Genomic DNA, 21,821 nt, shown 5'->3' with positions numbered 1-21,821 from the left:
CCACAAGAGTCTTTGCTTTTTTTCCCTCCAAATAATTGAGAAGTCTACTCTGAGGACCCTTATAAGAGCAGGAATAGAATTTGACTCTTTTCTAAAGGATAATTTGTGGGGAAAAACTTTTACATTTGACTGTGTGCATATAGTTGTTCAGGAAAAGGAATAATAGATTACATATCTAAAGAGCTCTTATAATTAGTAAGAAAAGGATTATGGAAATAGGCAAGGAATAGAAAACAGGAATTTACATGGAATTAAAAATAGCCAAAATTTATTTAAAAGTCCTATCTAATGCAAATTAAAATGTAAGGGCAGTAATTTTTATCTGACAATTACTAGTAGTTACTCAATAACTATATACTGACTGAATGTATGTATTATGGTAACAAATTTCTCCCATCAAATTGAAAAAGACTTTTAAAAATGATATGAATTCTCAGACTTGACAGGATACCCAGGCAAAAGATAGTAGCACCAGGTAACTACCAATTCAAACTAGGGATGTTAAACATCTAGATTCACCTTCAGCTCATTGTTGTTGGATAAACTAAGAAGAGAAATACATTTTCGAACAGAATATAGTCATTCTCAACCCATTTGCACTTTAAAAAATAATTGACAACGTTAATGTAAATGAGGTTGCAAGGCAACCTCAACTTACTCTATAAAAGAAAAATTAGGGAACTTCCCTGGTGGCATAGTGGTTAAGAATCCACCTGCCAATACAGGGGACACAGGTTCGAGCCCTGGTCAGGTAAGATCCCAGATGCCGCGGAGCTACCAAGCCCGTGCGCAACAGCTACTGAGCCTGCACTCTAGAGCCCGCGAGCCACAACAGCTGACTGAGCTCGTGTGCTGCAACTACTGAAGCCCGCACGCTTAGAGCCCGTGCTCTGCAACAAGAGAAGCCATCACAATGAGAAGCCCGTGCACCGCAACGAAGAGCAGCCCCCGCTCGCCACAACTAGAGAAAGCCCGTGCGCATCAACGAAGACCCAACACAGCCAAAAAATTTAAAAACAGAAAAATTAGTTTAAATAATATCATTTAAATACAAAGGATTTAGAACACAAGAAATTTTACACTAAGGTATATATAAATAGATATTAACTCCAAATATTACTATCCCTGGTAAGAAAAGCATAGAGGATATAGAAAAGAGCAAAGAAGCAGATAATCTGAATAAGGTCACTAAACAGAGGTGGAGTTTCTCCTCCCCCATCAGCCTTGATTCTAAGACACAGTAGAAAACTCTGAGGGAAAAAAAAAAAAGTGCCAATCTATCCTTGTCATATTATTGACACTTCTTAATGTTTGGGCTTCTCCTCCCAAAATTAATTATTTTCTTCTTCTACAGTTTATCCGTGGTGCCCAGAAACCACTGACTTCCTGGAATTTTTATTAAGAATTCCACATTCCTGCCGTGTTTTTCAGATACTGTGCCCTCCGCCAATAAATTCTAATAAATTTTCACTTCTTTTCTTTCAATAACATCCTAGAGAATATGATTCAGACTCAAATTAATCACCGATCATGTTAATGGCTCCTAGGAGTTTACTTCCGATACCCCTTATTATATTAAATCAACGTGATAGTGTGCTAGATCATTGCTCAGATGGGTTTTCATAAAAGCACTGGTATTTAATATGATTTATATCTGGTTTTCTGCTAATATCTTTGCTTACTGTGTGCTTTATTTCTAAAACAGATATTCTAAGCTAATGCCACCCCTTTAAAATATATCATACTTTAAAAATATTTTACAGGAAGCATTTTACAGTAAAATATGTTACTTATATTACAGTCACTTAATAGTGAACAGGAACAATTTATTTAATTTACAATCAAAATGTTAATATTTGACTTGTAGTTTGGAAAAAGTACATGTACATATATATGTTTTGCTTGTTTAAAAGATCAATTATATGTCAAGATTATTAGAAAATTTAAAGCACTGTATTCTTTTAAAGCTTTGCAGCAAAGGGGCAGCTCTGGGAAAACCATTTGAAGCATCTGCTGAAGATGTAGCAAGTGTGGCAAGTTTCATTGAGACAAAGCTTGTTACATGCTATCTACGGATGAGGAAACCTGACCTTGCCCTGAATCATGCGCACAGGTAAAATGAAGTGTTAATAACTACAAGTACTATCCATGCAAGCAGAGGGTATTATGTGAGCTTGTATGATTAACTTAGATTCCATTTAAATTTAAAGACAAAACAAAACACATTTCTTTACTACTCAATTTATGTTAAACTAGGCAATCATAGAGATCACAAAGGGCATCTCAAAACCTAATGGAAGAAAGAGAGCCATAAATAATTATCCATAAAGCCAGACAAAATAAAAAGGCAGAAACTGTAGTAGCAAATTACAGCAGGAAGAAAGGAGGGAACGAATAAGATTAAGTAAGGGATGAGAAAGATGAGAAGGATTTCCAAAATTGCCCAAAATACAGAGAATGGTAGAAGGAAATTCCAACTGTGAAACATAAGCAAAGACTCGAAAGCTTATCGCTTATTTGGAGATAGCAAACATGATTCAAAGGATGCTATGCAGGGGTGAGTGTGACAGCTGTCCAAAGGTGTAAAACACTTTTTAATCTATGTCCTTAAAGATTTCTTTTATATATTTCTATCCCTCTTCAGAACTCTGTTTTAGGTTGTTGCTTCCTAGAATCCTCAGGATTACCCAGCCCTATCTTTTTTTTCTATAAAAATGTCCTGTTTCCTAAAGGCCTTGCTCTTATCATGGGTAATATTCAGTTTAATCTACAGCAAAGATAAAGTGATTATGTTATGTCTTTCAAATAACTCTTTTCTTAGAATTATGACACCTCTACCCCTCCCTGCCTGGCTTAGAGTGATTGACCTAAATATTTCGTCTTGTTCATTTTCTGATCTCACACATCCTGGACTTCTTTTGGATACAAATAATAAAACTAATATCAACATGAAAACATAATGCCTGCCTTGTTAATAACTATGAGGAAACACAATTATCAATTATATTAATACTCATTACGTGAGCAGGAGATCTGCCAACATGCTAAAAATCATTTACAACTCTACATCCACAATGATGTAAAAGTTTCGCCAAAGATTCTTCATGGCTCTAAGGAGACCTCAAGCTTGTAGGCTTAAGCTTGACATCAAGGACAACAAAACCACTTTTAAATTCATAAGATAACCTGCTTGAAAGAAATTTTCTTGCTTTAAGTGAACTGCAGAACCTAAATACAGATTCTCTTTGACACCAAAGAAAATTAGACTCTATAGTTTCTGGAAACACCTTATGCAACCATCGTTTTCAAACCCAATATCAGGACATATGGTTACGTCAAAGAATTTCATTCCATTTCCATTTGAAAGGAAAAAGCCACTTGGGTGACTTGTGAGCTCAATGGAAAAAATATTTAAAATTGGGAATAGCCCAGAAAATCTATAGGCATACATAAACAACACTGAATTGAGATGCACTTGAAAGTAATTATTTATCACCTACTCTACAGTTTTCACTACACATAAGAAGTGCCACCAAAATGGCCTGCTTATTAAGGAAACTATCTCCTGGATATTAGAATGGTTTGATGGATTTTCAAATAATTTTTAATAATAAAAGGATTCTAAATGGTATGGTCATGTCAATATTTAATTCAGTATTATAAAAATAAGTAATGAACATTAATCAAAATTGTACTATAAGAAACAAAGATGCAAGGATTAGTTTCAATAGATTCACTATTTAGGCTTAGAAACTTTTATTTTAAAACTAAGCATGCTCTTTCAAGACCTTGAAAATTACTGAAGGGAGGAGATATAATGATGAATAGTAAACTAATCTTCCCCATTATGCTAGGATTAACTTTTGTATCCTTTTTATTCTATTGTAAAATAACTTTTGCTTCTTTTTCTAAGTTGAACATTAAGAAATGGAAATCAATAGAGGTTAAACAGTCAATTCATACAATTAATAATGCACCAACTGAAATAAATCATTTTGCTAGCCAGCAAAATGTCATATTGCAGAACTGCAGAAGACAGTGCATATGATTCTAATATTTAAATGTTTTTAAAGATCTCAGATTTTAAAGTAGAGCCTGAAACATAAATATATTTCTCAAAATAAATAAATTAATCAGGATACTCAGTCTGTAAATATCCTACAACTATTATACACCATTATACATTATACATTCAGTTATACACTGAATGCAGAATCTTGCTTTTGTATTATTTTCACATTGTGATGGTTGATACTAATCATGGATCAAAATTAAAATATTCCCTTTTTGCATTTATTTGCATTTGCTGAAACATCCTTTCTTTAATTTTATGTAAATGTGAGGTCTACTGCATATCTTTAGGAGATTTGTTAACACAAAAATTAGCTTGAAAACCATCACATAGTTTTGCTTCTGATAAAAAGTAACTGCATATTGTTCTGTCATGTAGAAGACTACAAGAACCATAACTTTATGGTTTTAGTTTCAACAAAGATACATTTTGAAATTAATTAGGCAAATGTTGACATTTAAAATATGATAGTAAGTAATATAAAGGCTTTAGAAACAACTGTTAACAAGTTTTTCTTTTTTTAAATAACATATCCAAAGTGGCAAATATGGATATCATTTTTTTTTTTTTACTTCAACCAAAAGTGATGCCTAGACTCATCAGTCAAACATATCAACTCTGTGCTCACTTCATCAAACTAGTATCTGTTTATCAGTGGTGTCTTGAACATTCCTAAGACTGATTTCTAATGACTGCTATCTTATCAAGAATAGAAATCCTGGGCTTCCCTGGTGGCGCAGTCGTTGAGAATCCGCCTGCTGATGGAGGGGACGCAGGTTCATGCCCCGGTCTGGGAAGATCCCACGTGCCGCGGAGCGGCTGGGCCCGTGAGCCATGGCCGCTGAGCCTGCGCTCCACAACAGGAGAGGCCACAACAGTGAGAGGCCTGCATACCGCAAAAAAAAAAAAAAAAAAAAAAAAAGAATAGAAATCCTGCTATAACTCCTTTCCTATCATATAATTATATGTTTATGTGTATAATTGTAAAGAGTCTAATAATGCATATCAACTTTTTTGCATATTTCCCACCTTTATATTGCTGTTGTTTGCTTGTTTTTGCTGCAGAATTTTGATGCCACAAGGTGGCAGGCAAGATGAAATCTAAAATAGCAAATATGTGGAAATGAGCCTCTTTTCAAAATTGTAATGGTGTCATCTACATTCACTCATTCATTCAACAAATATTTATTGAATGCTCACCAAGAGCTTGTGCTAGGCAGTGGGGGTGGCAGTTGTAAACAGGAAATATGTGGTGTTTATGCATATTAGAAGAGGTAGCAAAGTTTAAAAAACAAACAAATACTAATAAATATGAGAAAAAAGAGAGTGTGATAAATGCAATGAAGGTAATAACATAATTTCAAGTTGCAGAGGCAGCATTGTATGTTAAATCAGAGCATGGAGTCTGAATCTGACTGCTCAGGTTTTCATTCTGACTCCCCCACTCACCAGTTAGCCTGAGTTTAATTCTCTATAAAATTGGGTTATAATAATCCTACCTACTTCACAAATACTATATCACAAGGTTTTGTGAAAATTAAACATAAACCCATAGATTCTTTACTCCACCCATGATAGAGTTACTGGTACTGGGCCTTCCTTCCTGCTATAAGTAAGTATAAAACTGGACAAAATATATGAGACGACTCTGTTTAGGCACTGGAAAATGGTCATAGCAGGACTTTGATCCTTGAGAGAAGGACAGTATACATGGTGAGCCCCACAATTTTCTTAGCTTTTTGCTGGGGTTGTTTTCCTGCCCTTATTCAGGGAGTTGGAGATCACATTAAATGTTAAACTGAAATCTCAATGGGCTGAGGAAGCAGAGATTAGAATACGACGATGCCAAAAAAGCTGTAATTTACAGGGCAGGTGACCAAAGGAGAAATAGCTTTGTGAGTGGGTTGGGGTTAGAAGACTGCATGAGGATTTGCTGCAGTTCTTGGCCAATATAAGAAGTGAGACGTCATGTAGCAGAGACTGCCTGCTATGGGACTAAGTGCTAAGTGAAAATACCAGAGGACCTGCAGTGATGGGGGATACTGAAGTACCAGTGTGAAGAGACCTCACTGAGTACCTAAGGCATTCAGCTCAAACCCCAGAAAGACCCATGCTTTAAGAGTTAGTACCATGACCTCCAGAATGGACCACTCCTTAGGATTAAACTCAAAGGCAAAACAGACCTGCCTTAATAGAGACTAAAACCATGCATGACAAGAACAAGAGTATTTTCCATTTAATTGCCTGATAGGAAAAATATTCAACAACTTTGCAGGGATGATGTCATAATCTCAATTCCTCACAAAGTTTTATCCAAAATGTCTAGCATAAAACTAAAAATTTCTGTACATTCAAAGAAATAGGGAGATGAGACTCATATTTAAGAAAATAAATAGTCTGTACAATCAGACCCCAAGATGACCCAGATGTTAGAATTGGTAGAAAAAGATTTTTAAGAAGCTACAAAAAATAGATCCAAGGATCTTGAGGCAAATATGATCATAATAAGTGAAGAGATGAGAATCTCAACAGAAAAATAGAAACTATAGAAAAACACCAAATGGAGATTTTAGCATGGATTAATGAAATATCTAAAATAAAAATATACTGATTGACCTTGACATCAGATTGAAGACTTAGTACTAAAGAAAGGATTAGTGAACATGAAGACAAATCAGTAGAAATTACCACATATGAACACAGAGGAAAAAAAGATATTTTAAATAATTAACCAATACTTCAGTGACCTATCCTCAGAGACAGTAACAAGCAATCTAGCATACATGTAACTGTCCCAAAGGGAAAAGAAAGAGAGAAAAGGGCATAAAAATAATTAGTAGAAATTTTCCAAATTTGGTTCTAAAAAAAGTAAAATCTAGTTAGTCCCAACTAAAATAAATACAAAGAGAACCACATCTAGAAACAGCATAAGCAAACTTTTGAAAACTCAAGACAGAGAGAAAATATTAAAGGTAGATAAAAGAAAACAACATGTTACACACAGGGACAATGATACAAATAACAGGTGACTTTTAATCAGAAATAATGGAGACCAAAATACAATGGAACAGGAAGTTTAAAGTGCTGAAAGAAAAATGATGTCAAACAAGAATTCAACAACAACAACAAAATTCTTCAAAATGAGAGTGAGATATACATACATTTTTAAATAACTAAAGTTAAAAATTAATCTTGAGCAGATCTGCACTTTGAGAAATGATAAATAAGATATTTCAAGCTGAAGTAAATGACAGTAGAGTAAAATATGGATCTACAAAAAGGAATGAAGAGCATCAGAAATGGTAAATAAGTAAACATAAAACACTATATTTCTTCTCCAAATTTATTTCAGGATGAATGACTAAGGAAAAAATAGTGTTCTATCATATTATCTAAGGTAAAAATAATAAATAATAAGATTACATGTTTTGATGTGCAATATTTGACTACAATATCACAAAAACCTGTGGGAGGAGGCACAAATGGAATTTTACTACTAAAATTTTTACATGAGGTAGTACAATCTTAACTCTAAGTAGCCTGTGTTAAATTAAAAATGCATGTTATAATCCCTAGAGTAATCATTAAAAATATTACAAGTATAGCTAGAAAGCCAATTATGGACTTAAAATTATATACTAAAGAATATTTAATTAACTGAAGTCAAGAAAGGAGGAAGAGAAGAATAAATAATGGATGGGACACTGGAAGATAATAGCAAGACAATAGGTTTGAACAAAATCATTAATAATTACATTAAACATACTACACTAATTGACTAAACAATTATAAGGCAGATATCATCAATCTGGATTAAATCACAAGATTCAACTATGCTCTATCTACAAAAAGACATAGTTTGAAAGTAAAAGGAAGGAAAATGACATACCATACAGTAAACATAAAAATCTGTTTTTCTGTCAGGCTTGTCTATGTTACTATCAGACAAAGTAGGTCTCAAGAAAAGGAGTATTACCAAGGATAAAAATAAGGCTCAACAAAATTTTGAAAATTTGAAATCTGACAGAGCTTTTTCTCTGACTATAATGCAATTAAATTAGAAATCATTAAGATATCTAGAAAAACCCCTCCAAATACTTGGAAATTAAACAATACACATCTAAATAACCCATCAGTCAAAATATAAGAAAATAAAATAACAAAGGTATGGATTTGAATTTCTGCTTCATCACTTACTAGTTTTGACTTTCACAAGTAACTTAACTTCACTTTGCCTCAGTTTTCTCAACTTTAAATCTAAGTAAACTGGTTAAAATCACTCCTAAATCTTAAAATATATCAGATTTGTATTTTGTTTCAATCCCACCACCAATAATGAATGCAGATTATTTTCAATGGTAATAACAGCAATAAACTCTATATATGCATAGAGGACACTATTATTTTTAAAATACCCTTTAGATGTGAAAAGATGTTCAACATCCCTACTTATTGGAGAAATGCAAGTCAAAACTACAGTGAGATACCACTTACACCAGTCACAATGGCCAACATTAAAAAGTCTACAAACAACAAATGCTGGAGAGGGTACAGAGAAAAGGGATCCCTCCTACATTCCCATTAGTGGTAATGGGAATGTGCTGCAGTTACTATGGAAAACAATATGGAGGTTCCTCAGAAAACTAAAAATAGAATCACCATATGATGCAACAATCCCACTCCTAGGCATATATCTGGACAAAACTATAATTCAAAAGGATACATGCACCCCTATGTTCATAGCAGCATTACTCACAATAGCCAAGACATGGAAACAACCTAAATGTCCATCAACAGACAAATGAATAAAGAAGACGTGGTACATATATGCAATGGACTCCTACTCAGCCATAAAAAAAGAACAAAATAATGCTATTTGCAGCAACATGGATGCAACTAGAGATTATCATACTAAGTGAAGTAAGTCAGAAAGAGAAAGACAAATACCATATGATATCACTTATATGTGGAATCTAAAATATGACACAAATGAACTTATCTACAAAACAGAAACAGACTCACAGACATAGAGAACAGACTTGTGGTTGCCAAGGGGAAGGCGGGGTGGGGGAAGGATCAACTGGGAGTTTGGGGTTAGTAGATACAAACTATTACATATAGAATGGATAAACAACAAGGTCTTACTGTATAGCACAGGGAACTATATCCAATAGCCTGGGATAAACCGTAACGGAAAAGAATATAAAAAAAAAGAGTGTATATATGTGTATAACTGAGTCACTTTGCTATACAGCAGAAATTAACACAACATTGTAAATCAACTATACTTCAATAAAAAAATAAGATAAAATAAAATACCCTTTTTGAACCCAAGATATACTCATTAAGTAGACAATTTGGAATATTCTATGAAAATACTAGTTTGGGGGGCATCAATATTTATAACTTTGAGGATAATTAAAATGCTCAGAGGTGATATAAGCTTAAAGCATTACAGATATTCATGAGTTTTAGAATAAACTGGTTCATAATAGAAGTAACAGAAATTTTGAAAATTTCTTGCAGATCTCATGAAATGAGATATTTTAAATACAACATGCTCCTCTTTACCATAACTGAATGTTCAAAGTTTGGCCAAGAGTGACATCAGAGATATGGCAGAACAGGAGGTTCCCAGCTTGTATCATCCCCTGGCAACAATAACTTGGCAGCCATTCACAGACAAAAAGTGTCTTTGTGGGAGCTTTGGAATCCAGGTAGGACACTGTGAAACCTCAGGGGGGCCCACGAGCAACGAAGTCTTAATAAAGCAGGCCCAAACCAAGGGGGATGGCACCCTTATAGTGTCCCTAGCAAGACTCAGAAACAGTTCTGACCCCTGTGGATTTGGCTATAGCCCCATTTGACCTTGGTCCTGCCACCAGCACAAGATGCCAAGGAACCTAGGAGAAGTCATGCCTGCCTATGCCTCAGTAATAAACCCATAGCTATGGACACTGAAGAAACTCATGATCTGACTCCATCCCCTTTCAGCCACCATCCATAAGAAGTCCTACCAGCCCAGGGACCTGGCTGGAGACATACTTATTTGCATCCCCAGAGATCCTGAAATGTCCCTGTGACACAGCTCTAGCCCCTCCCCACTGCAGTCAGGGAACAGTTCTACCCACTTAGGGATCTGGTGGGAGACATGACCATCCATGTCTTCAGAGCTATGACTTCAGATCTCATTTCCAGTTGTGTACCCTGAAGCAATCTTGGGCCTCAGTTCCAGCTCCTATCAACCATAGTCCAGAGCCAGCCGGTCTGTCCAGGGACCCACCCAGTGGCCCAGTAGAAGCCCTCCCAAGGACTCAAAGAGAGACATATCTTTCCACATACCTGATAACAGTATCACTGTCTGCAGACCCAACTGCAGACCCTGAAGTGGAACCTTGTCCCAGCACCAGCCCTACTATTCAAGGTCCTAGAGGCAGTTCTGTCCATCCAGGGACCAAAGAGGATCCACACCAGCCCAAGTCCCTGGTAACAGGCTCACCAAACACAGAGCCCATTGTGAACACAGCAACAGCCAAGTAACCTAGCTCTAATCCATCTCAGCTGTAATTCTGCAGGTAATCCCATCAGCCTGGGAAACCAATAGAAGCCTACATTGGAGCACCTAAATATTTAAGGCAAATATTAACAGACTGAAGGAATAAATAGACAGTAATACAATACTAGTAGGGAACTTCAATACCCCACTCTCAATAATGGATAGATTATCCAAACAGAAAATCAATAAGGAAAAAACAGACTTGAATAACACTATAGACTAAATTGATATAATTAACATATACAGAACATTCCATCCAACAGCACAAGAATACACATTTTTTCCAAGCACACACAGAACATTCTCCAGGATAGATCATATGTTGGCCCACAAAGCAAGTCTTAACAAATTAATGAAGATTGAAATAATATCAAGTATCCCTTTCCAACCACAATGATATAAAACTAGGAATAATAATAGGAGGAATCTTGAAAAATTCAGAAACACATGTAAATTAAACAACATACTCTGGAAAATCCAATAAAAAAGAAATCAGAAAATATCTTGAGACAAACAAAAATGAAAACACAACATACCAAAAACTTATGTAATGCAGCAAAAGCAGTTCTAAGAGGGAAATTTATAGCAGTAAACAACTACATTAAAAAGGAAGATGTCAAATAAGCAACCTAACTTTACACCTCAAGGAACTTGAAAAAGAAGAACAAACTAAGCCCAAATTTAGCAGAAGGAAGGAAAGAATAAAGATTAGAGCAAAACTAATGAAAAAGAGACTAGAAAAACAATGTAAAAAATCAACAAAACTAGAAGATGTTTTGAAAAGATAAATAAAATTGACAAAATTTTAGCTAGACTAACCAAAAAAAAGAGAGAGGACTCAAAATTATAAATCAATGAGAAGACATTACAGCTTATATCACAGAAATACAAAGGATCGTAAGAGACTACTAGGAAATATTATACACCAAAAACTTGGATAGCCTAGAAAACATGGACAAATTCCTAGAAACATACAACCTGCCATGAGAAACATCATGAAGAAATAGAAAATCTGAACAGACTAATAATAAGTATGCATTTTGAAGCAGCAATCAAAAGCCCCCCAACAAAGAAAAGACTAGGACCAGATGGCATCACTAGTGAATTATACCAAACATTTAAATAACTAACACCAGTCCTTCTCAAACTCTTTCAAAAATAGAAGAGGAGGAAATACTTCCAAACTAATTTTACAAGGCCAGCATTACTCTAATACCAAAGACAAATAAGGACACTACAAGAAAGGAAAATTACAGGTCAATATCCTTAATGAACATAGATGCAAAATTCCTGAACAAAATACTAGCAAAGCAAATTCAATAGCACATTGAAAGGATCACATGTCATAATCAAGTGAGATTTATTCTTGGGATGCAAGGTTCCCAGGACATACACAAATTAACAAACATGATATTTCACCTTAAGAAAATAAAATATAAAAATTATTTGATCATCTGAATAGATGCAGGAAGAAACCATTTGACAAAATTTAACATTCTTTCATGATAAAAACTCTCAACAAATTAGGTATAAAAGGAATGTACCTCAACATAATAAAGACAACATATGACCATCATACTCAACAGTAAAAAGCTGAAAGTTCTTCCTCTAAGATCAGGAACAACATAAGGATTCTGACTCTTGCCATTTTTAATTCAACATAGTACTGGAAGTCCTATACAGAGCAATTAGGCAAGGAAAAGAAATAAAAGCCATGTAAATAAGAAAGGAAGAAGCAAAACTGTCTCTATTTGCAGATGATATGATCTTATAAACAGAAAGCCTTAAAGCCTCCACAAAGAAACTGTTAGAATAATGAATTCAGCAAAGTTGCAGGATACAAAATATACAAAAATTATTTGCATTTCTATACACAAGAGTGACTATCCAAAAAAGAAATTAAGAAAACAATCTTATTTACAGTAGCATCAAAAATAATAAATAATACTTAGGAATAAATTTAACTAAGGAGATGAAATACCAGTACACTGAAACCTGTAAGACATTGATGAAAGATGGAAGAAGACACAAATAAATAGAAAGGTATCCTGTATTCATGGATTGGAAGAATAAATATTGTTAAAATTCCATACTACCCAAAGAAATCTATAGATTTAGTGTAGATTTATACACTAAATATAAAAAAGTTCAGGGCTTCCCTGGTGGCGCAGTGGTTGAGAGTCCGCCTGCCGATGCAGGGGACGTGGGTTCGTGCCCCGGTCCGGGAGGATCCCACATGCCGCGGAGTGGCTGGGCCCGTGAGCCATGGCCGCTGAGCCTGCGCGTCCGGAGCCTGTGCTCCACAACGGGAGAGGCCACAGCAGTGAGAGGCCCGTGTACCGCAAAAAAAAAAAAAAAAAGTTCAATGGTATTTTTCAAAGAAGTAGAAAAAAATCAGTCAAAATTCATGTGGAACCACAAAAAAACTGAATAGCCAAAGCAATCTTGAGAAAGAAGAACAGAGCTGAAGGCATCAACTTCTTGACTTCAAACTATATTACAAAGCTATCAAACCATAATGGTACTGGCATATAAACAGGCATACAGACCAATGGAAAAGAATAAAGAGCCCAGAAGTAAATCCACATGTATATGGTCAAAGAGTCTAAGACAAGGATGTCAAGAATACAAAATGGGAAAAGGATAGTCTATTTAATAAATGACATTGAAAAAACTGGATATCCACATGCAAAAGAAGGAAATTAGACCCTTATATTATACCATATACAAAAATCAACTCAAAATGGATTAAAGACTTAAATTAAGACCTGAAACTATAAAACTCCTAGAAGAAATCATAGGGGAAAATCTCTTTGACATTGGTCTTGGCAGTGATGTTTTGGATATGACACCAAAAGCACAGGCAACAAAAGCAAAAATAAACAAGTGGGGCTATGTCAAACTAAAAATTTATGCACAGCAAAGGAAATAACAAAATGAAAAGGCAACCTATGAAATAAAAGAAAATATTTGCAAACCATATATTAGGGGTTGCAAACCATGGCAAGGAGTTAGATATCCAAAATATAGAGAGAAGAGATATGGGGATATATGTATATGTATAGCTGATTCACTTTGTTATAAAGCAGACACTAACACACCATTGTAAAGCAATTATACTACAATAAAAATGTTAAAAAATTAAAAAAATATATATATATGGAACTCTTAAAATTCTATGGAAAAAAAAACCCTGATTTTAAAAATGGGCAAAAGATTGGAACAGACATTTTTCCAAAGAAGACATAAAAATGGCCAACAGATATATGAGCATCACTAATCATCAGGGAAATGCATATCAAAACAATGAACTACCACCTCAGACCTGTTAGAATGGCTATTATCAAAAAGGCGAGATAACAAGTATTAGCAACGATGCGGAAAAAGGGAACCCTTGTGCACTGTTGATGGGAATGTAAACTGCTATAGCCAAAATGGAAAACAATATGGAGGTTCCTCAAAAAATGTTAAAGGAACTACAATATGATCCAGCAATCCCACTGCTGGACATATACCCAAGGAAACAAAGTCAGTATCTTGAAAAAACATCTGCACTCCCATGTTCACTACAACATTATTCACAATACCCAAGATGTAAAACAATCTGTCTGTTGACAGATGAATGGATAAAGAAAATGTGAAAGATACATACACACACAGTATTATTCAGCCATAAAAAAGTAGGGAATCCTGCAATTTGTGACAATATGAATGAACCTGGAGGACATTAAACTAAGTAAAATAAGCCATACACAGAAAGACAAACACTGTATGATCTCACTTATATGTGGAATCTAAAAAGTCTAACTCAGAGAACCAGAGAGTAAAATATTTGTTGCTAGGGCCTGAAGGTGGGGAAAATGTGGAGATATTCATCAAAGGGCATAAACTTTCAGCATGGTGACTATAGTTAATAATACTGTATTGTACACTTGAAATTTGATAAAAAGATGCTGAGAGTTCTCACCACACAGGAGGGGCAAAAAAAAAAAAAGGTAACTGTGACATGTGAGGTGACAGGTGTGTTAAGTGATTGTAGTAGTCATTTCACAATGTATATGTGTATCAAACTATTACATTTTACACCTTGAATACATACAGTTTTTGGCAAGTATGCCTCAATAAAACTTAGGGGAAAATTAAAATAGCTAAGCTAAAAGAAAAAAAAGTGGCCATTACATTCAACAAGTCAATAGCATTCGATGAAACAAAACAATTCTCACAATCTTAGGTGAACTTAAAACCACAATACTAATAGTAAAACAAAAGAGAACATTGCTGGAGCCAGTTTCTTGATATGAAAAAATGTTTAGGCTACTAAGTATCAGTGTTGATACTGCTTATAGGGGGATAATAATAGGAAACACAAAAGAAAAAGATGTGATCTTACCTGAAATATATATAACCCTGGGTACCTCACAGTGCTTTGCTTTGAGAAAACATATGGGTGACTATTTTGATGACATTGCCATTCATAAAAAGACATTACATTGTCCATGCTGTTTTCTAAACTCTTAAGGAAAGGGCTTCAGTTTAAATATCCCTGCTCTTCCTAGTCCTATCCTCTGTGATCCCTAAATTACAGGTTGTTACTTTCAGTTGAATGAAATAAGCATAGTCTGTATGTGTTTGTGTGCCCGTGTATGCTTGTATGTTTGCATAAGCTTGCAAGTGTGGAGAAAACAAGGGGAAATCATGGCATGCCATTTTAAGGATATCTGGTTGGACCTTTAGCAAGTAGGCACTTTGCCTCTTTGAGAAGTTAGGCATATTAAAATACTGTATGAATCATTAGTACATTTATGTCTCTTTCTATTTTACCCCCATAAAAATATATTTACCTATACAATAAAAAGATGCTTTCACTGAAGATTGTATTAAACACTCCAAGTTTTCCTTTCAACCCTAAAAAGGAATATAAAACATGCCAATTTCTATGGAAGGGCAAAGATTGTGTTCACTGTATCATACTGCAGGGAACAGGTACAATACCTCTCTGCAGTGCAAAGCTGACCACGTTAAGCAATTGTTCTCGAGCAGGAACAAGAACAAGCATTTATTGAACACCTGCCAGGTAGCAGGTGTGAATAAGGCATTTCATATGCCATTTCAGTTAATCCTTCCAAATAACTTCCTGAGAAAGTTTCCTTACTACCATTTATAGATGAAGGAACTACATCCCAGCAAATCTATGATATCACATTAATTTTTCTTTCTCCTAGATATTCTGGCTGTCATCGTATTTCATCCTAAATTATGAAAATCATAGCATCTTTAAAATTTGAAGGGGTTCCCATACAGACGGTGGTGGCAGTGAGATGTGGTGGGCATTTTCCCTGTAATTAGAAAATCTAGGTGCAACTACCATTTCACTGGTTGTTTTGAAAAACCCTTGATTTCCTCGTGTATGATTTGTGGATAATAATGCTTAGCTTGGCAAGTTAACTGTACAACATTGATGCAACATAGCTTTTAAATCACAAGACTCTAATATACATTACCAGTTTTCACCCTTCCTTTACCTGAAGCCTGCCCCTTCTTTGTGATCATCACATGAATCAATAATAATAGCCTTGTAAGGTAAATACATGGCCTTATTTCTGAAATAAATAATAAGAAAAAAGATAGTGAAGATTAAAGCTAATAAATTCCAGAAAACAATTAAACATGGCCATATATTACCCAAGGAATATAAATGGCTAAGTGTCCCAGAGTCATTATGTGCTTATCTTAGTAAGAACCCAAGAAATAGGACACTGACGGCTCAGATATCTTATTAGAAATTTATTTTCTGCAGAAGGATGAGGAGAAGGGGAGGAGGAAAGGAGGAGAAGGAAGGGAAGGGAAGAGAGGAAGAGAGGAATGGAAGGAGGAACAGGAAGAGATAACAATGACCATGTCTGATACGAGAGGAAAATTTGAACACGTAGCAAAGGCAAAACAAACAAACAAACAAAAAACACAAAACATATTGACCCCTTCTTAAGTTTTCAATTATAGGCAGGTTCTGAAGCTGGATCAGATTTCTTGAGTTGCCTGTCCAAGTTGCAAAAGATGTGCTAAAAGGATCATACTCTGTTTATATTACAGAGTAATAAAAACAAATATAATGTAAATATGTAAACATATTTACAACCTTTCATGGTTATATTTCTAACACTTTTCATTATAACAAAGCCTGCAATAGGTTAATTAAAATAACCGCACCTACAGCATTCCTCTATTGCCTCCATGACCCTTTGCCATTCCTCCCATGGCTCCTCACCGGGACACGTCACCTCCTACCCTTACATTCAAGTTGACTGCATTTTACTTTACAATCATCTTGCTTGGTGTTTTATTTCTTATCCTAACTTCCACTCTTTTTCTTCTAACAATTTAGGCTAGTCTTAACTCTGAGATCAGTTATCTATTCAGCTTTTATCTTTCCTTTCCATTTACTCATTGAGATAAAAATGGTTCATAAATGAAGAAGCAGTATATTAGTGTATGGGAGTGGTATCTGATGCAACAATGCATCTGTCAATCAGGACCTCTATAAAACTTAAATCTACCAGTTATCGTTGGTTTGTTCCCTTGTTTTTAATTTCCATATGGTTCTTGGAAAACAGAGAGTACTAATGCACAGTTCCCATGCTGAGTACTGCCTTCAGGAAACGTTCACTTTGGTCCTCGAAGCTGGCAAGAAGGCTGCACAGACACTCCTTGTGGGTGGGTCTATTCTTACATTATTTTAAGAGGAGTCTTTTAAATTTGTTTCTCACTTTCTAATACATCAGCTTTCTTTTTTTCACATCTTTATTGGAGTATAATTGCTTATAGTGTTGTGTTAGTTTCTGCTGTATAACACAGAAAATCAGTTAAATGTATACATATATCCCCATATCTCCTCCCTATCCCACCCCTCTACGTGGTCACAACCTACTGGGAAGCAGTTACATAGCACAAGGAGATCAGCTCTGTGCTTTGTACACCAGCTGTAAAATCCAATCTGATGGGCTGAACAAGTCACTTACTCTTTCTGCAATTTCTTCCTCTGTAAATTCTCATTGGGATATTAAAAGCATTGATGTACTTAAAATTTTGAAATGTTGTAAAATTTGTAATTGGTGTGGCCTGGGGTAAGTACACATAATGAGAAAGATGAAATATGTTTGTTTCTACTTCCTGAAAGGTCAATTGATTTTTTAAAATGTTCTAGATTTTCAAGGGCTAATTCTGTAACTACAAGTAAAGAAAAATAGAGGAGCTGCAAGTTTCCTTGTAATGTAGTGCAACAAGCTTCAGCAACCAAAGGCCTGGATTTGAATCTCTGCACATCATTGAGTAACCTTGACTTTCACAAGTCATTTAACTTATCTTTGACTCAGTTTCTGTATCTCTGAACAAGGGATAATAACAATACCTTCCTCTGCACTTGTAAAGGGGGTGAAAGGATATTATAGATATGAAACTGTTTTGCGGAGGCGGGCACAGGGTGGGATGAATTGGGAGATTGGGACTGACATATATACACTATCAATACTATGTATAAAACAGATAACTAATGATAACATACTGTATAGCACAGGGAACTCTACCCAATGCTCTGTGGTAACCTAAAAGGGAAGGAAATCAAAAAAAAAGAGGTAATATATGTATATGTATAGCTGATTCACTTTGCTGTACAGCAGAAATTAACAAAACATTGTAAAGCAACTATACTCCAATAAAAATTAATTTAAAAAAGAAAGTGTTTTGCAAATGGAAAATGTTTGTGCAAATCTTTTTTTTTTCTTTTATTTACTAAATCAGAGTTTCTAAAAGTATTCCATCTGTCCTGCAAGATGTTCCACGAAAAAGAAAAGGACTCTGGTCTAGAAGTTCATGAAACAGGAAACCCTAATCCTTTCTTAGAGATTTATCAAGCACGTAAGCACATTAAGCCTGTGAAAAGTCTTATAGTCGAAAAAGTGATTTAATTTTTTTATTTTAACGTTTTTATTGGAGTATAATTGCTTTACAATGGTGTGATAGTTTCTGCTTTATAACAAAGTGAATCAGTTATACATACACATATATCCCCATATTTCTTACCTCTTGCATCTCCCTCCCTCCCACACCCCCATCCCACCCTTCTAGCTGGTCAAAAGGCACCAAGCTGATCTCCCTGTGCTATGCAACTGCTTCCCACTAGTTATCTACTTTACATTTGGTAGTGTATATATGTACATATATACACTAACACTCTCTCACTTTGTCCAAGCTTACCCTTCCCCCACCCCATGTCCTCAAGTCCATTCTCTAGTAGGTCTGCGTTTTTATTCTCATCTTGCCCCTAGGTTCGCCATGACCATTTTTTTGTTTTAGATTCCATATATATGTGTTAGCATACAGTATTTGTTTTCCTCTTTCTGACTTACTTCACTCTGCATGTCAGACTCTAGGTCCATCCATCTCACTACAAATAACTCAATTTTGTTTCTTTTTATGGCTGAGTAATATTCCATTGTGTATATGTGCCACAACTGCTTTATCCATGCATCTGTCGATGGACACTTAAGTTGCTTCCATGTCCTGGCTATTGTAAATAGAGGTGCAATGAACATTGTGTTACATGACTCTTTTTGAATAATGGTTTGCTCAGGGTATATGCTCAGCAGTGGGATTACTGGGTCGTATGGTAGTTCTATTTTTAGTTTTTTAAGGAACCTCCATACTGTTCTCCATATTGGCTGTATCAATTTACATTCCCACCAACAGTGTATGAGTGTTCCCTTTTGTCCACACCCTCTCCAGCATTTATTGTTTCTAGATTTTTTGAAGATGGCCATTCTGACCAGTGTGAGATGATATCGCACTGTAAGGTTTTTTTTGTTTTTGTTTTTGTTTTTTTTTGTCGTACGCGGCCTCTCACTGTTGTGGCCTCTCCTATTGCGGGGCACAGGCTCTGGACGCGCAGGCTCAGTGGCCATGGCTCACGGGCCCAGCCATTCCACGGCATGTGAGATCTTACCGGACCAGGGCACGAAACCATGTCCCCTGCATCGGCAGGCAGACTCTCAACCACTGCGCCACCGGGAAGCCCTTGCACTGTAGTTTTGATTTGCATTTCTCTAATGGTTAATGATGTGGAGCATTCTTTCATGTGTTTGTTGTCAATCTGTATCTCTTCCTTGGAGAAATGTCTATTTAGGTCTTCTGCCCATTTTTGGATTGGGTTGCTTGTTTTTCTGATATTGAGCTGCATGAGCTGCTTGTAAATTTTGGAGATTAATCCTTTGTCAGTTGCTGCATTTGCAAATATTTTCTCCATTCTGAGGGTTGTCTTTTCATCTTGTTTATGGTTTCCTTTGCTGTGCAAAAGCTTTTAAGTTTCATTAGGTCCCATTTGTTTATTTTTGTTTTTATTTCCATGTCTCTAGGAGGTGGGTCAAAAAGGATTTTGCTGTGATTTATGTCATACAGTGTTCTGCCTATGTTTTCCTCTAAGAGTTTGATAGTTTCTGGCCTTACATTTAGGTCTTTAATCCATTTCGAGCTTATTTTTGTGTATGGTGTTAGGGAGTGTTCTAATCTCATACGTTTACATGTACCTGTCCAGTTTTCCCAGCACCACTTGTTGAAGAGGCTGTCTTTCCTCCACTGCATATTCTTGCCTCCTTTACCAAGGATAAGGTTACCATATGTGCGTGGGTTTATCTCTTGACTTTCTATCCTGTTGCATTGATATCTATTTCTATTTTTGTGCCAGTACCATATGGATGATTACTGTAGCTTTGTAGTATAGTCTGAAGACAGGGAGCCAGATTCCGCCAGCTCTGTTTTTCTTTCTCAAGATTGCTTTAGCTATTCGGGGTCTTTTGTGTTTCAATACAAATTGTGAAATGTTCTGTTTTAATTCTGTGAAAAATGACAGTGGTAGTTTGACAGGGATGGCACTGAATCTGTAGATTGCTTTGGGTAGTATAGTCATTTTCACAATATTGATTCTTCCAATCCAAGAACATGGTATATCTCTCCATCTATTTGTATCATCTTTAATTTCTTTCATCAGTGTCTTATAATTTGCCACATACACGTGTCTTGTCTCCTTAGATAGGTTTATTCCTAGATATTTTATTCTTTTTGTTGCATTGGTAAATGGGAGTGTTTTCTTAATATCACTTTAATATTTTTTATCATTAGTGCATAGGAATCCAAGAGATTTCTGTGCATTAATTTTGTATCCTGCTCTTTACCAAATTCATTGATTACATCTAGTAGTTATCTGGTAGCATCTTAGGATTCTCTATGTATAGTATCATGTCATCTGCAAACAGTGACAGCTTTACTTCTTCTTTTCCAATTTGGATTCCTTTTATTTCTTTTTCTTCTCTGATTGCTGTGGCTAAAACTTCCAAGACTACATTGAAAAACAGTGGTGAGAAGGGGCAACCTTGTTTTGTTCTTGACCTTAGTGGAAATGGTTTCAGTGTTTCACCATTGAGGACAACGTTGGCTGTGGGTTTGTCATATATGGCCTTTATTATGTTGAGGTCAGTTCCATCTATGCCTACTTTCTGCAGGGTTTTTATCATAAATGGCTGTTGAATATTGTAAAAAGCTTTCTCTGCATCTATTGAGATGATCATATGGTTTTTCTCCTTCAATTTGTCAATATGGTGTATCACACTGATTGATTTGCATATATTGAAGAATCCCTGCATTCCTGAGATAAAGCCCACTTGATCATGGTGTATGATTCTTTTAATCTGCCATTGGATTCTGTTTGCTAGTATTTTGTAGAGGATTTTTGCATCTATGTTCATCAGTGATATTGGTCTGTAGTTTTCTTTCTTTGTGACATCTTTGTCTGGTTTTGGTATCAGTGTGATGGTGGACTCGTAGAATGAGTTTGGGAGTGTTCCTCCCTCTGCTATATTTTGGAAGAGTTTGCGAAGGAGAGGTGTTAGCTCTTCTCTAAATTTTTGATAGAATTCGCCTGTGAAGCCATCTGGTCCTGGGCTTTTGTCTGTTGGAAGATTTTAAATGACAGTTTCAATTTCAGTGCTTGTGATTGGTCTCTTCATATTTTTTATTTCTTCCTGGTTCAGTTTTGGAAGGTTGTGCATTTCTAAGAATTTGTCCATTTCTTCCAGGTTGTCCATTTTATTGGTATAGAGTTGCTTGTAGTAATCTCTCATGATCCTTTGTATTTCTGCAGTGTCAGTT

At 35.5% G+C, this 21,821-nt stretch overlaps 1 protein-coding gene across 1 annotated transcript in view; it reads left to right on the top strand.

Annotated features, from left to right (window-relative positions):
* Positions 1-21,821, top strand: part of SPATA16 (spermatogenesis associated 16) — a 243,826-nt gene that overhangs the window by 53,494 nt on the left and 168,511 nt on the right. The window contains exon 2 of the mRNA XM_024124419.1: positions 1,968-2,113. Within this exon, the coding sequence (XP_023980187.1) occupies positions 1,968-2,113 (146 nt within the window). The remainder of the gene's footprint in view (positions 1-1,967; positions 2,114-21,821) is intronic.

This window comes from Physeter macrocephalus, chromosome 1 (genome assembly GCF_002837175.3).
Source record: "Physeter macrocephalus isolate SW-GA chromosome 1, ASM283717v5, whole genome shotgun sequence".
Lineage (NCBI taxonomy): Eukaryota > Metazoa > Chordata > Mammalia > Artiodactyla > Physeteridae > Physeter > Physeter macrocephalus.
Note: the sequence above shows the minus strand (reverse complement) of the source record. Positions and strands in the feature narration are given on the sequence as shown.